This window comes from Drosophila subpulchrella, chromosome 2L (assembly GCF_014743375.2).
Source record: "Drosophila subpulchrella strain 33 F10 #4 breed RU33 chromosome 2L, RU_Dsub_v1.1 Primary Assembly, whole genome shotgun sequence".
NCBI classification, from domain to species: Eukaryota; Metazoa; Arthropoda; class Insecta; order Diptera; family Drosophilidae; genus Drosophila; species Drosophila subpulchrella.
In genome coordinates this window covers 1,329,967-1,345,317 of record NC_050610.1, presented here as the reverse complement: position 1 = coordinate 1,345,317, position 15,351 = coordinate 1,329,967, and the positions used below count along the sequence as shown (strand labels likewise).

Sequence of the window (15,351 nt, the reverse complement as noted above, 5' to 3'; positions counted from 1 at the left end):
TCAAAGTCAATAGTTTATAAACTTTATATACCATAGGTTTACTTTTATTGCAAAAAACAATTACAAATAATATAAAATAAAATGTATAAATATATTGCAAAATGGGACGATTTTTTATAATTGTTTTAAATATACATCAGTTCTAAAAATTTAGCTAATTTCGATAACTCAAAATATACAAAAATAGTACCACATGTAAGGAGGGAATTCTAAACTAAATCGATGTAGTAAGAATTTTTACAACCTTTTGCTTTCTGCGATTAGTGTTACGTGTTAGGAAAGATTCTGTAGGATTTTGTTCGTTTGTGATGTGTAGCCGGATAATTTTCGAAATAATTTATGTTAGAAATCATTCAAATTTTTCCAGCCGTGTTTGTGTCTGTGAGCTTTTGTGTAAACATAACAAGTGTGTAAAAAACTGGATTGTACATAAAAATAGTTTCTTGTTCTTAAAATAGTAGGTACACCGGTGCGTAAGAGTGCGCAGTAGAGAGCTAAAGAACTAATTGAGCAAATGCTAGCCACCAACAGGGAAGGAATATCATAATACTTCATAAATATATACTAGGTACGCGAGAATAAAAAATTATATCGTATATCTAAAAGAAACCTATTTGAGCGAAAGAGAATGACATCCATTTTAGTTCGGAATTATAAATGTCTAATTGCTATGACACTTTCAGTATTCTATAATAATACGTATATCTTGATTTCTTTGTTTTTCATATGGCTTCTACTTGTTCTTGTGCGTCATTCCGTTTTTCGAAAAAATTGACATTCTTAAAAGTACTTTACTGTGTATCAAATTCCCTCTGCTGTATGTGTACCATTAAGTTCCATTTCTTTTCACTTGGTAACTTTTCAGATCGTTACGTTTTTAGTTATAATAAATTATCTTTAAACTACGTATTAGCCAAATGAAATTTCATATAAATCAGTCCGAAAATTTGTTCTGTGTTTAAAATATGTGAATGCTTTTCTGTATCCTGTTGCATATTCGAGACCCAATATTCCTTTATAATAATGCTTAAAATTTAACATTTATCCATTTCCTGTATGTTTATCTTTTCATAAGTATGAACTATAAATATAGATGCTTTGTGCGGGCACAAGATATCGTTTAACACAATTTTTGTTGCATATTTATGTACACATAGTAATAATTATTTGCGTTATCTAAACGTTATGTACAAAAATTACCTACACTAATTTCTATTCATATACACCGATATCTAAAAGAATGTCTCTATGTACTTCACACATACATACATGCACAGATATTAAAGTGGGTTCGGCTTTTAGACATAGACTAACAACTAGTTTGTTCGTGCTGTAGAGATTCCTGTTTAAGCCGGATGATGCGCAATATTTTGACCCCTTTGAGCGCGCATAAAGTGGCGACCATTCAGGGGATATTGCCGAGAATAGGAAATGAGAGTGGATCCTAGGGCAATGCTTAATGGCGCCCGAGAGCGACCTGGCAAGCTAATGAACACCGTTCCCACAGCCGCCAAGTTGTCAAAGGTTGGCTCGATGGCTACCATCATGATGCGCGAGCATTGGCGTCGACTGGAGTGGTGCATAACTGGCTGGGAGTCGCCAGCGGATTGTTCCTGGAGGAGAAGCGCTTGCCGGGCACGCTGTCGCATGGCACGAGCCGAGGAGGAGGAGGAGGTCGGCTGCGGACTGTCCACATCAAGGCTGCCCGATGCCAGGAAGATCTGGGCGAACGGACGCTTGGCCAGGTGCAACATCTCCACAACATGCTGTCTCCTAGCTCGTCTCAGGTCCGCCGCTTGCTTCACCTTCCACACAATCACGCAGACGGCGAGGAAGAGGAAAAAGCAGGAGAAGAACACTGAGAAGAACACAAACAGGTCAATATGCAGTTGATCCTGACGGAACACAACGGATCCGTAACTGGGTTCTGGTCCGGAGCTCGCTCGCAAAGCAATAAAGAAGCGGGTGGCACTCAGATTGTGAGCATGTTGAGGCAGGGTTAGCACCAAACGATTTTTCAGACCAAATAGACGTAACAATGTATTGCAGTGATTGAGCGTTACATGTGTACTCAAATCTTTTGCGTGCTGATCCTTCACTATAAAGTTGTGGCCCCCATGACTTTTGCAGTCCTGCAACTGGGGCACATAATAGGTATTGGCTCCTATTCTCTCTCCTCCACCTCCTCCTAGGCCACCGCCTCCTATGCGACGTTCGGGTGAAAATAGTTTTTGAATCGTTACGTTATCGTGTCTGGGCAAAGCAACATTAAGGGGATGCTCGCGCTTTATTTTCGGCCCCCAATTGTAACGGTTGTCAAGGAAGATCTCGTGGTAGCCGGTCGTCTCATTTGTCTCAACTATAAAGGAGTCGTCCTGGGGCGACATGAACACATCCAATTCGCCTTGTGTCACGTCAATAATAATGCGAATATCCACGTTCATAAATCGAGGCTGAATCACAAAGAACACCGTCTGGCCGGGTTTTAAAGCAGCTGGCTTTGATTTGCATTCCTCTGTGGTGAAAAATAAAGGAAAATAAGTATAACCAATTTATATAACTGTTTTAGGTTTTGAATCTAAACATAATAAATAAAAAATTAACAAGAAAGGAAGTTAACTTCGGCAAGCCGAAGTTTGTATACCCTTGCAGCTATAATTATTAAATTTAACAAGGAAGAATGCTATAGTCGAGTGCCTCGACTATCAGATACCCGTTACTCAGCTAAAGGGACCAAAGGGAAATGGAGATAAGCAAGCAGCAAAGCAAGACTGAAATGCGCCACCTACCGGCGGTAGACAGATTTAAGCGTTATGGGCGTTAGGGTGGGCGTGGCAAATTTTTTTTTTTGGGTCAATCGATAGGTATTGTCGAGACCAATACAGTTCAGTTAAAATTTTGTATCTAGCATGAAAATTGTGGGCGCCACAGGCTTGGGCGGTTTGTGGGCGTTAGAGTGGGCGTGGCATATTCGCGTAACAAAATTGCGCTGCGTACACAGCTACGGAATCTAAATCTGAGATCCCGATTCTATATCTTTGATAGTTTCCGAGATATCCACGTTCATACTTACGATTTTTTGAAGTTTGGGGGCGGTTTGTGGGCGATAAAGTGGGCGTGGCAAACTTTTTTTGAGTCAATCGATAGGTATTGATGAGAACAATACATTTCAGTTAAAATTTTTATTCTAGCATCAAAACTGTAGGAGCCACAGTTTTGGGCGGTTTGTGGGCGTAAAAGTGGGCGTGGCACTCTATTGAAACAAACTTGCGCTGCGTAAGAAGCTCAGGAATCTGCACGCCAAATCTCAATAGCCTAGCTCTCATAGTTTCCAAGATCTCAGCGTTCATCCGGACAGACGGACAGACGGACATGATCGACTCGGCTAGTGATCCTGATCAAGAATATATATACTTTATGGGGTCGGAAACGCTTCCTTCTGCCTGTTACATACTTTCCGACGAATCTAGTATACCCTTTTACTCTACGAGTAACGGGTATAAAAATACAAATGATATTCCTAATAGTATAAGATAATATGTCAAAAAACACCGAAGCTATAATTTGTTTCATATTATTTTCCTACCAATTTTCCGAACGTTCCCTATGGCAGCTATATGATATAGTCGTCCGGTTTTGATAAAATTAAATTCAAAATTCAGAACTAATTAAAAAATGTTATTTCCAAGCGTATGAGGTTATATGTTGAAAAACAACGAAGCTATAATTTGTTTCATATTATTTTTCCACCAATTTTCCGATCGTTCCTTTGGCAACTATAAGATATAGTCGTCCGATTTCGATAAAATTTAATTCGAAATTCAAAACTATTTAAAAAATGTTATTTCCAAGCTTTGGAGGTTTTATTCTAAAAAACACCATAGATATATTTTTTTAAATTTGTTTTTCCGATTTTCCTATGGGAGCTATAAGATATAGTTGTCAGATCCGGCTGGCTCCGACTTATATACTACCTGCAAAAGATATAAGACTTTTGGGCAAGTTTCAGCCCGATAGCTTTAAAACTGAGAGACTAGTTTGCGTAGAAACGGACGGACAGACTCTTACTTTAAGGGGTCGGAAACGTCTCCTTCACTGCGTTGCAAACTTCTGACTGAAATCAATATACCCTCTGCAATGTGAGTTGTAGTATATCTAACAATAATTTGCATTAATATTATTAATAATAATTTGGATGGTTTATCTTCTGTATTGGCGAAAAGTTTTTGATCCTTTAAAATTGGATAAAGACTTCGCTTATATTATTTCTGACTAGTCAAATGGTAACAGCACTTACCAATGGGCTTGGCATCAAAGCACATTCGGGACTCGACGGTTATTTGCTTGTAGCACTGGTGACCATCTGTGGGGTTGCCGGCGTACGAATCGCGGCACTTGGAGCACTGCACCATCCAGCAGAGCTGCGCAGAGTTCTTCCCGCCACCCGCGGTACAAGTGGCATCGCTTTCCGTGTTGTTGGCGCAATTGCATTTCTCGCCGGTAACGGCATCGCAAATGTTGCCATGTCCATGACACTGGCAGGGCCGGCACTCCTTACGTAAATCCTCGCTGCCGCGGAAGTAGCCAGTTAAACAGCTATCACAGCGGTCTCCATCCGTGTGATTGCCACATCTCAAGCAGGTAGCATTGTACGCGGGCCCTTCCGGTAGAATCCTTTCCAACTCAGAACGGGTCATATTAAACACCGCCGGATCCGCATCATAGGCCACACACACGTCACTGTGCCCATGGCAATAGTCCAAGCATGGTTGACAAGCATGACCTTCTCGGGGATTGCCCACAAAGAGCGGCTGACACTTCTCGCACTGCTCTCCCATCGTGTTGTTGTGGCACTTTAAGCAAATGTCCAGTCGACTGCTGGACTCGCAGTTGGAATGACCATTGCACAAACACTGGATGCTGCAATTGGCGCCCACGTAGCCAAAGTCGCACTGACACTGATCGGGACTCACGCAATTGCCACGGACGCATCCCTGGCTGCATACGGGCATGCATACACCTTGCTCCTCTCGATATCCCTGGGCGCAGATGCACTTGTAGCCCACCGCTGTGTCCAAGTCAATACACTGTTCAGAAACCGCGTCGCAGTTGTGATGACCATTTACACACTCATTCTCTGCCGGACACTGCACATAGTGCCAGGACACAACATCAGCATGTGTTAGGTGTGAATCATTTCGCCAGCTGGCATATATTAGGTCGCAAGTGGATCGTGAAGGATGTTCCTGCTTATGCTCCAATGCTCCCTCCGTACAGATGCCATCTCCATTGTGTCCCTCGCGGGCACACCACCCGCAGTGGGCGTGCTCCAAGCAGCTCGAACATTGTGTGTAAACGTGACAGGGTTCTGGGCAGCGTTCTAACTCGCTAGCTTCCAGTACCAGCCCACAAACACCTCCGGCGCAAAGCAGCGGCTGGGAACTGGGCGTCAGGCACAAATTCAGCTTAGTAGACCACTTGCACTCCTGGCGATCCTGAGCGGGCGTTTGGCTCAGACACAAGCTGCAGTTCTCGTGGGTGTGGCAGGGTAGGGGACAGCTTTCGACCAACCTGTATTGATTCTTTTCCACCAGCTCCTTGGCTATACATTCCACGGTGCCCAGTTCATTCCTGGCCCAGTTGCATTGCGGCTGAAGCATACAACTCTCACAGCTTAATTGGTAACATTGAGGTAGGGGACACAGGCCCAGAACGCCCACACTCAGTTCCTTATTGCACCAGGCACTCCTCCAACCGCAATCCACCCCGGCAGGTACGCACCTTCCGCGAATGCCGCACTCATCACACCACTGGCAGACGGGTGCCACTTCTTGATGGGTTGGCCACGCTGCCAGACATGCGCCACAGGTGGCAAAACTCGAGCAGTTCCTGCTCGCCATCCAGTCGTCATCGCACACAGCTCCGTTATTGACCACCAAGGTTCCATTGTGATTGGCACACGGAGTACGTCCATGACTGAAGCAGTGGCTACTGTAACTATACGTGTTCTGAATTGTACAGTAGCTGCAGCCCATATAGTGCCGGCATTGATACTTTCCGCTACTCCACAGTTGGCAAATGTCATCCGGTAAAGTTATCTTGGTCACGTGGCTGTGTGTGGAACTGCCGTCCCATCCACCGATGACATAGATGACACCCGTATCCGGATCAATGGCCATGTCCTCTGCATAACTAGAGGCCGGAACACGTCCTATAAGCTCAACATCCTCTGTCAGCCGCACCCATTGATTACAGGCGTACACATAGGCAATGAGGACATCTGTTCCATTAAATGGCTGCGTCCGTCCACCGTAAAGGATCATGTAGTGCTCAGTGCTGACGGCCGAGTGGAAATAACGAGCCCTGGGTAGCATCGCGGCGGGTGTGTTAAGTTCCCTGAAACTGGGAAGTTCAGTCCAGCTCAGCTTCTGCAAGTCCAGCGCATAAAGATTGCTCTGTGGCTCCGTGGAATATCCTCCAAATAGGTAAACACTGTTTGTCTCGGGATGGTAAACAGAAGTGTGGCCATAGAGAACTGGCATTCTGGCACCCACGGCTGCTAGCTGCTGCCATCGACCCGTGTCAAGGTTGAACTCCCACAGTTCGAGAGGCCGGGATTTGTTTAGTGTCAATCCGCCAAGCAGAATCAACGACTCGTGTTCCTGATAGCGCAGATGAGTAAGCGTATGACCGGCTAGAGGCGGCGGCAAATCCACCTGTAAGTATAAATAAATACATATATTACCATGGGTGAAAGTGAATTGAGCTTCACAAAATACACACAAGCAAAACTTACTGTTTGCTTATCAACAAAAATTACGCTATATTAAATCTGATATATCAGGTATAGTATACGTATTTATAAAGGGTGAATCTTATTGACTGTTAGGACTACCTTTAGATCTTATTTTCCCGATGCACTCACCTGGTAGTCCGCTCCGCTTGGTTCCACCTCCACTTTGATCTGACTCCATCGTTGGTTTTGTATCGAGAACATCCAAAAGTCATTTAGCAGCTGCGAGTTTGCACCGATTCCTCCATATATGTAGATAATTTGCTTTTTCACGAAGATCTCAGAGGCATGGAAATACCGACCAAGGGGCATGCGATCCTCTGGGGTCGACGACTCCACTGTGACCTGCAGCCAGGTGCTATTCTTTGTGTCGAACTGCCGAAAATCGTTCAGAGGTCCGTGATTGGGTGAATACCCACCAAACATCCAAAGGGATCCCCTGCGATCCGCGTTCACCGAGTGTCCAAATCGTGGTATCGTCTTTCTAAGGTGCTCCAGACTTTCACTTAGCAATTGCGTATTGAATAGCTCCGTTATTACCAGGTGGTTCCGCTGAACTAGCGTACCGCAATCTGCCCCCGCATAATTGGCGTTACTGCAGATGCACCTGCCGTACTCTGTGTCGCAGAATCCCTGCATTCTTTTGGCGTTACAGTTGCTCGGACAGATCTCAATCTCGCAACTTGCGCCCACATATCCGGCTGGACAAACGCAACGTTGTTCGGCATCGCAGATGTGAGGGGGTAGACAGCTTCCGGCCACGCAATTCATAACGGAGTAGAGGGCATTGAATCCAAAGTGTCGTCTTTCACTGCCCTGTTTATAGTGAACCGTGACGTGACTGGAACGGGCTTCGATAATCCTGGCTGAACTGTAGGGAGCACAAACCACGGCCAGCAGTTGATTCTGCTGGGTGGCACCTGTCAGGTCCGGCAGACTATCGTATATATACACGGCGTTCTCATCACAATCCATGGCCAGACTCTGCCACTGAAACTCCAGCTGAAGAAGCGACTTCTCCGCCTGAAGGGTCTTCGGTTGCAGTATCCACAAGCACTCCTTTACTTCTAGGCTGGCGCCCCAGGGTGATCGATAGGACTGATACGAGCCAATGGCACTCGTTCCAATATTGGTTAGTATTCCTCTGGACTCACATTGGTAGTAGCATTTTCCGCCGGCTCTGGGATCTCCGTAATATCCGGGAGCGCACAAGTCACAGTTGATTCCCTGGGTGTTGTCCTTGCAGTAGCATTCTCCGTTGCTGACATTACAGATGCCAAGATCTTGGTGTCCGTGACCGTTACACTCGCACGGAAGGCATCCGTGTGGAGCGGTGGCGTTCCCGTAGCTCCCCTGTCGACATCTCTCGCATTTCTCACCTTCCGACCAATCCTGGCACTGATCACATTTCCCCAGTCTCTCAATGCAAGTCGAATGATTGTTACAGCCACAACTTAGTCCACAATCGGCTCCGGTCCAGCCCAAAGCACAGCGACAGGTGTAATCGGGAGGACCCGAGCAATTCCCATTTTGGCACAACTCATAACACGTCCTGACACAGCTAAACTTGCCGTCGCCTATATAGCCTCTTCTGCAGTGGCAATTATAGCTGCCCTGGGTGTTAGTGCACTTCGCCTCCTTGTGGCAATCATGGAGGCCCAGTCCACACTCATCGACATCCGGACACTGTGCGTACGCCCACTCCGCATCATGATGGGAAGAACTATTCAAAGCCAGAGAGCAATTGCCAGCACTGTAGCTGAAATCGCCCTGCATGCAAATACCTTCGATGGGATTGTCGCGATCGAAGCACCAACCGCAGCTCAAGGTTCGCAGACAAGAGGAACAGTTTCGGTGCTGCTCGCAGGACTTGCACTGCTGCTGTAATAGATGCGGCGGCTGGTGGTGCTTCTGATCGGCCAGCTCGTGCGGCTGGCGACTTACTACCTGGTCCATCCATTCGCGGCACATTCCAAACTGATACTCACTTGTGTACACGGAGAAACTGAAGCACTGGGAGCTGGCCTCGCACCAAACGCATCGTCCTCGCTCGCCGAGGCACTCCTGGCAGCCATGGCGTTCCCTGCAGGACCTGGGGCAATGCTCTACCGCCCGCACGCTGCTGTTGGATTTTCCGATCCTGCCGCAACGGGCGTCCTCCGTCCACCATTCGCACTCTCCACTCTGGGCGCAGGCCTCGCAGCTTACGTAGTTTGTGCAGTTCGAGCATTGACTGGGCTGGCTGATCAGGTAAGACCAATGGTAGGTTTTCGGATCCTCTTTCTTGCACACTTCAGTCTCGTTCACGGATCGCAGGTGGCAGACGCTGGTAAGGGGGCACCAGGCACAGGAAGCATCCGTGAGACAGTGGAGGCAGTTAGAATACTGGGTGCATTTGCCGGAGTAGTACGGCTCCAAGTACTCAAATGTAAATGCGTTTAATTGGCCGTTATGCAAGTGTTGAAGTTCCATTTTGGTCTTTTGATAGGCGTTGTAAATTCCGTTCCCTCCAATCCTTCGACGAGCCTGTAGACGATTTAGGGAAAATAATTAAGTTGATATTCCGATTTGGCGAACTGGCCTTAACTACCGGTCATAACATTTATTTCTCATAACTTTTCTATGAACAGAAAGATTTTTGAATTGATTTCGTGGATGTGTATTGACCAACAAAACAAAATCGCATTTATAAAACCTTTAAAAATATAGGCGCTCTTCATATCGTAGCGTGATAGGCGTGGCAAACTTTTTACTCTTGTGCTGCTACTTCTACAGATTTTTATTTCGTAACAGGTGTTACTATTTTTGAAGAGCATGTTGCTACAGCTCCTGGATAAAAAGAAGGCCTAGTGCAAACAAAACTGCTTATTGGTAAAAAAAAAAAAAAGAAAATATACAAAATCCCAGTATGTGTCTTAACATAAAAATCAAAAATAAGTTAAAAAAAACACTGGAGACAGTTCTCCCACTTATGCAATAACTGCTTTCTATTATTCTGCCATCGTTTTTTTTTTTTGAAGCTTTTCTTCTTGATTTTAAACCGTCTACGTGATTTTGAACCGGGTTATGTAACACCCAGAATAAATTTATTCAACGCACCTGGAAATCAATGGTGAATGGTTGCTCTGTGGTGGGCAGCTGGACGTTGCTGCAGTAGCTCTGGTTTGAGCTCTGCGTGGTGACATTGACAAGCTCATCAAGGTAAAGACCTAGGCCAACACGCAAAACCGCCGAAGAGTAGCTGGTGCACACCTGGATTGCCGAGTTGTTCCACTTATGTTGCGGACGCACGAATCCTACTAAACGGGCCAGCATTTCTCCCTCGAGTTTGTGCTCAAAATATGTGGTAAACGGCGGTGAGGCAAAATCCACCATAGTGGCATTCACAATACCCACGTAATCCGGCATGGTATAGTTGATCGGAAAGTGGTACTTGATGTACGTAAGTCCCGGGCGTCTGTCAGTACTTGTGCACAGCGAGGGTCGACGAATCTCCGTGCCTTTGTCACCCCACCAGCCTGAACTATCTCCGCAAATCCCGTAGTTGTCATCCCGGTGGTGGCATTTTGCATTTTGGACACACCATGTGCATTCGTTTAATCCAAGTTTGCTGGCCACCGAAAAAGCTGCTTTATTTCCGGATGATTTTCCCCATTGCGAGCCATGGACTAAACAAGAGTGGCAATCGCCTAGAGAGGGACATATCCCTGGGCATCTGGTGGTCTGAAGATTGGTTGTGCAATTGGCGCCGATGGTGCGTCCGTAGCAGCTACTATCTGCCGAGCACCATCCACATTCCGGATTCGAAAGACAAGCGGTGTGCGAGGCATGCAATCTGCAAGAGATCTCCGGATTGTAAAGAGTATTCTCCACCCTCAGCACCTGGGGCAATTCGTAGGCAAAAAGATCAGCATTAACATTGCCATGGTAGCCACCCACAATCAAAAGTGTGTGATTTCGGCGCAAAGCCGCGGCTTGGGCAAAAACGCCCTGTGGTTTCGGATACAAGCTATCCTCGGCGGACACAACCTGATTAATCCAAATGTGGCAGCTTAGATGGTACCAGTACATCTGGTTGTCGTAGCAAATCTCATCCTTGTTGTGGCGGTGCGTATAGCCCCCGAATACTACCATATAATTGCCCGATATGGTGGCCGTGTGGAATGCTCGCTCCCTGGGTATATTGGTGTCCCTTAGCGCTGTTCTCGGGTATAAAATCTCCGTCCAATGCATCTGATCCAGTTGAAAAGCGTAAATGCGATCCGAGAGCTTTGAGAAGCGGGCTAAGCTTGTCATGATTCCACCAAACACAATTAGCGAATTTGTGGCTTTGTAGTAGACGGTTGAATGCGCTGCCAGACGAACGTCTAACGTCTTTCCTCCTCTAGGTTGCACCAGCTCCCATTGTGAATCCTCGGAGAGGGGAAGTGGAATGCGATATACGCTGGATGAGAATTCACCCGTCTCCAGACTACCGCCAAATATATAGAGATTAGATCCAGCAGTATTTAGCGTATGCCTAGCCAAAGCTGGCGGCTTAACCTTCGATCTAATGGCCATCTGCTTCCACTTGCCACCACTCTCCGTGTTGTTGTACTGCCAGAGATCACTGTAGAAACTACCATTGTCATGCTTGCCACCGTAGATAACAAAGCCGCCGGGCACACGATCCGCTGCATGGCCATATCGTCCGTGAGGCTTATGATCCGTTACCTCCTCCAGTATATCCTCTAGATACTCGTTTAACTCTTCGTCCGTCGAGTTGGCGTTCACAATGGTAAGAGGAAGGGAGGACCGCGTGCGACGTTGGTGCAGATTGGATTCCGCCAAGGTGTACAGAATGTTCCTGAAAAAGCTCACGTCGCTGTTCAGACCCCAGAGCTTGGCCTCGTCCTCGTTTTTGTGCTGAAGCACAGCCTTTAGCAACGTATGATCGATTTTTTGCGGGTGATAGAAGTGACGGCGGCTCTGCAGGGCAATGCCCCATTCATCCTCCCACTGGCTGGTGCTGAAGCGATAAATCTGAAAAATAACAAAATAATTTGTTAAGAAATATACCACTTTCAACAGTCTTAAGGGATAATATACTTGTAACGCAAAAGATGAAATTTTTCACAATTTTTTTTTTGAGGGAAAAGCTTTTAGTAAAATGTGTTTATGTGTGTGTTTTACCATTTTTAATTTAAAAAATAAAATAATTAAAAAAGGTGCTGTGGCTAACTGCCAGACCTCTATCAATTTTCATTGATCATTGATAAATATTCGGTCAGTATAATTTTTTGTGTTAGTATTCTATTGATATTATAATATTTTATTTTTTAACTATAAACTTTTTAATAAAATCAATATACTTGTTGAACGACATTACCTGAAGAGTGCTAATAACGTTGTTCAGGTCGTAACCGCCGAACACGTAAAGAGCATCCTCGTCCTCCATGTAAACGGCGGTGTGGGCGGCACGGGGAGTCATGCCTTCGGCGTCGGTGGCCAGCCAGCGCCAACTGCTGCCCGCTGGATGATCGCTTAGATCGCAGAGGCGGCCGCTAAACCCGCGTGAGCAGTGACAGATGCTCTTCTGGCATCGACCTCGTCCTTGACTTTCGCCACAGCGATGCGGACAGGCCTCATCCTCGCAGTCAGGCCCCACCCACTCGCCGTGGCATACGCACTGGTGGCCCACGCACTTTCCATGATTGTGGCAGTTGTTCAGACAGTTTGATATGTAGTAGGAGGCGCGAAAGCCATCTAGGACGTAGTTTGTATCGCTGTACATCAGGATAAGCATCTGAAGGAGAGGTTAAACTCAGAGTTGAAGGAACACAGAATACAGAGAGTATAGCCCTTTACGAGTGGGTTAATCGTTTCCTATAATTCCTACTAACGCGTAGCAACAACTATTGGCTCGACAACAATAACTGTATAGGACTATTGAGTCGAATCTGTGTATGACCAAATCCTTAGCCCATGTTGTGATACATGCTCCATAAACACTATTTGAGCGTCAAAATATTTCCTACGTGATCTACTTGAAACCTTGTTTTGAAAAGGGGAAAGAAAGTGAACCGTTTCCTCCACTCCTGCAGGGCCATAAAAGGGGTGCAATACTCACGCTCCCGCTGCGGGCCACTAGTCGCTGGGGCTGCGTCCGCCCGCTGAAGCTGCCCAGCAGTGTCGAGTTGAAGGAGTCCCCGTCGTAGACGTAGATGTAGTCGTAGGAGCACTCGGTGCCCATGCTGTGGAAGGTCAGCGTGATGAACTGGCTGTCGTTGCGCGCCTTGATGAGCCACTCGCAGTGCGAGTCCTGGGTGTAATTGAAGCCGGAGGGTCCATCGGAGATCTCGCCGTAGGGCTCTGTGAACACCTTCCGGCTGCGATCGCACGGCACCGACGGCGTCGGGTTTGCCTGTTCCGACCGCAGCAGTAGCGTCCAGAATGTCAAGGTTGCGAGCAACGCGTACATTTTCTGCATTTTAATCGCCCACTTTTTATGCAAATTTTTGGCCGTATATCACTGGGTGCCGTTTTGGCTGTTCAGTTCACTCCAGCCAGCGTCCGCTGGCTTCTGCCATTGCACACGACTAGCCGCTGGGCCCGGGCCACCAGCGCATCCGGTTTTGGCTGCCGTTGTATTCGCTATTTCCAATTATTTTCGCCAGAAAATTGTTGAAAATACTTCGATTTATTTACAGTGCTAATCATCTATCGGGATTTTATCTAATCAAAAATCGATAGTCCGATTTGCCTGAAAGTCGATAGTTGAATGTTAATTGTCCCATTTGCTAGGATTTTTAAGATGTTTGGTCATACTGTTTTTATTTAGGGTATTCCTTAAACTGTTGAAACGTTGAATATCAGCTGTTCTCTACAAACTCAATAAGGCCCTGCCCATGATATCTACATCCTATACTAGCACTTACTATTTCCAGATTCAATGATCACTTTTTTCCGAGGGAATCAAATTAACCGGTTCTTTTTGTCAACTACCTTATAGTCTCTTCAGACAGAGGGTATTTCAGCTCCAGCGACTTTTTCTTCAATAGAATTGCATATGGTAGAAAGAGATGGGAAGAGTCATTACACTCCGCAAGATCGACTGCCTAATCGTTTGGCTATAGTTAACGGACTACATTTTGCCGACGAGACGACCTTTTGTAGTTGAACCAAAACAATCCGCTTCAGCGGAATGTGGAACCGGACAATCAAATAAATTCAGTATTTCACTATTTTTATTTAGTATTTTTTAAGAACTTAGGTGATGTCTTTACATTGCGTTGTTGGATTTTTTGCGAAGATGCATTTTAGCAACAGTCAGCTGTTGTAGGGAAAAATTTTGAATGTTAATAAAAAATGACAATTTAATTGGAATAAAAATAAATGTTCAATGGAAAGCGAGAAAAACCGATGGCAAAGAAAGGTGTCTTGGACCTCATCAAATAATCAAAAAGCATTACAGAAACGATGTAATTAAGAGAAGTGTTATACATGATATAAAGGGTGCAAACCGATCTGTTTATTTTCGAAGATTTTCCGAAGACGCCACTTTTCGTAGGATATTGTGGTCTCGGGCTCTCAATAATTTCGATTCCATACGTTTACCCGAACGAAACTCTCCTCCTTGATTAATTTTTCAACAGCTATGGGAAACTCCTTGCTATTTTCGAAATGGTACTTAGTTTTGCGTTTTTCAGGAATGCACAATATGCATGTTATTTTCTTCTTTGGTTTCGGTTCGTTTAGGGCGATCAGAAAGGATAATCAACAAAGCAATTAAATGGAATGTTCAACAGATGTGGATGTTTTTATTTATACGTGTATGTAATTTAATAGTTTAAAGCTTCCTTCTCGTCCCACAGAAGCATAGTCATTTTCTTCTCTACTTTAGCGGCATCTTCCGGACGCATGCTGTTCAGCTCCGATATCCAATAACCCAAAATGGGCCTCGGACGGGAAACGGGGTTGTTCTGCTGGTGCTGCAGAAATTTGCCTAGCATCCTACACATAGCCATGGCTGGAGATGGCTCTTCTCCTCTCTATGAAAGCACACGTATAATTTTAATATTATAATGTAATATTATCTTACATCAATAGAGCAACTTACATCAATGTAGCTGATGGTGGAGGAGTCTAGCGATTCATCACTCGAGAGCTCATCGGAGATAGCATTACTGGTTGTTCTGCTAAAAATCTACTTATATTAGAACAAACTAACAAAATCCATTTGGCCAGAACTTACTTTCTGTGCGGGAGTACGTCCGGCAGGAAGCTCATATAGGGAGCGAAGTCCAACTCGGCATGCTCCTTCCCATCAAGGTTTTTCTGTGGATCTGCACTTCCCTCCATTTCTTTTAATGTTTTCGACACAGCTTCTGCACGAACACAGTGAAAGATTAAATTTTGTATTCTTTGCGCGGCCGTAGTTTCTGGTACTTTTTCTGGTATTTCCTTAGCTTATACCCTCTGCACACAGCCGCTTAAATATCGTTGTTGCAACTTTAAGCGAATTCCTGTTCACATAGAGAATCGCTGAGGCGAACAGCTGATCGGTATAAGCAAACCCG

The 15,351-nt window shown here is 45.4% G+C and overlaps 2 protein-coding genes across 3 annotated transcripts; both read right to left on the bottom strand.

The window, feature by feature from the left end:
- Positions 1-13: 13 nt before the first annotated feature.
- LOC119548581 (multiple epidermal growth factor-like domains protein 8) lies at positions 14-13,491 on the bottom strand. The gene is made up of 6 exons (XM_037855899.1): positions 12,903-13,491; positions 12,162-12,578; positions 9,893-11,815; positions 6,926-9,319; positions 4,298-6,716; positions 14-2,515 (listed from the first exon to the last, which is right to left on the bottom strand). The coding sequence occupies exons 1-6, from the start codon at positions 13,260-13,262 to the stop codon at positions 1,347-1,349; spliced, it is 8,682 nt and encodes a 2,893-aa protein (XP_037711827.1). The 5' UTR covers positions 13,263-13,491; the 3' UTR covers positions 14-1,346.
- A 1,069-nt stretch (positions 13,492-14,560) lies between these two features.
- LOC119547467 lies at positions 14,561-15,165 on the bottom strand. 2 transcript variants are annotated; one of them, XM_037854352.1, is made up of 3 exons: positions 15,027-15,165; positions 14,892-14,970; positions 14,561-14,823 (listed from the first exon to the last, which is right to left on the bottom strand). In XM_037854352.1, exons 1-3 carry the CDS (start codon positions 15,131-15,133, stop codon positions 14,614-14,616), a joined length of 396 nt encoding a protein of 131 aa, XP_037710280.1. In that variant the 5' UTR covers positions 15,134-15,165; the 3' UTR covers positions 14,561-14,613. The 2 variants fall into 2 exon arrangements, with proteins under 2 accessions (XP_037710280.1, XP_037710281.1); XM_037854353.1 differs by having other exon boundaries at positions 14,892-14,967.
- Between the last annotated feature and the right edge of the window lie 186 nt (positions 15,166-15,351).

Bases quoted from the DNA above. Each gene is read 5' to 3' on its own strand.
- LOC119547467 (XM_037854352.1), bottom strand. From the start codon at position 15,133: ATGGAGGGAAGTGCAGATCCACAGAAAAACCTTGATGGGAAGGAGCAT. The intron at 14,971-15,026 runs GTAAGTTCTGGC...GTAGATTTTTAG, and splicing joins GACGTACTCCCGCACAGAAA to CAGAACAACCAGTAATGCTA. The intron at 14,824-14,891 runs GTAAGTTGCTCT...GTGCTTTCATAG, and splicing joins CCACCATCAGCTACATTGAT to AGAGGAGAAGAGCCATCTCC.
- LOC119548581 (XM_037855899.1), bottom strand. From the start codon at position 13,262: ATGCAGAAAATGTACGCGTTGCTCGCAACCTTGACATTCTGGACGCTA. The intron at 9,320-9,892 runs GTGCGTTGAATA...AATCGTCTACAG, and splicing joins CATTCACCATTGATTTCCAG to GCTCGTCGAAGGATTGGAGG. The intron at 6,717-6,925 runs GTGAGTGCATCG...TTATACTTACAG, and splicing joins CAAGCGGAGCGGACTACCAG to GTGGATTTGCCGCCGCCTCT.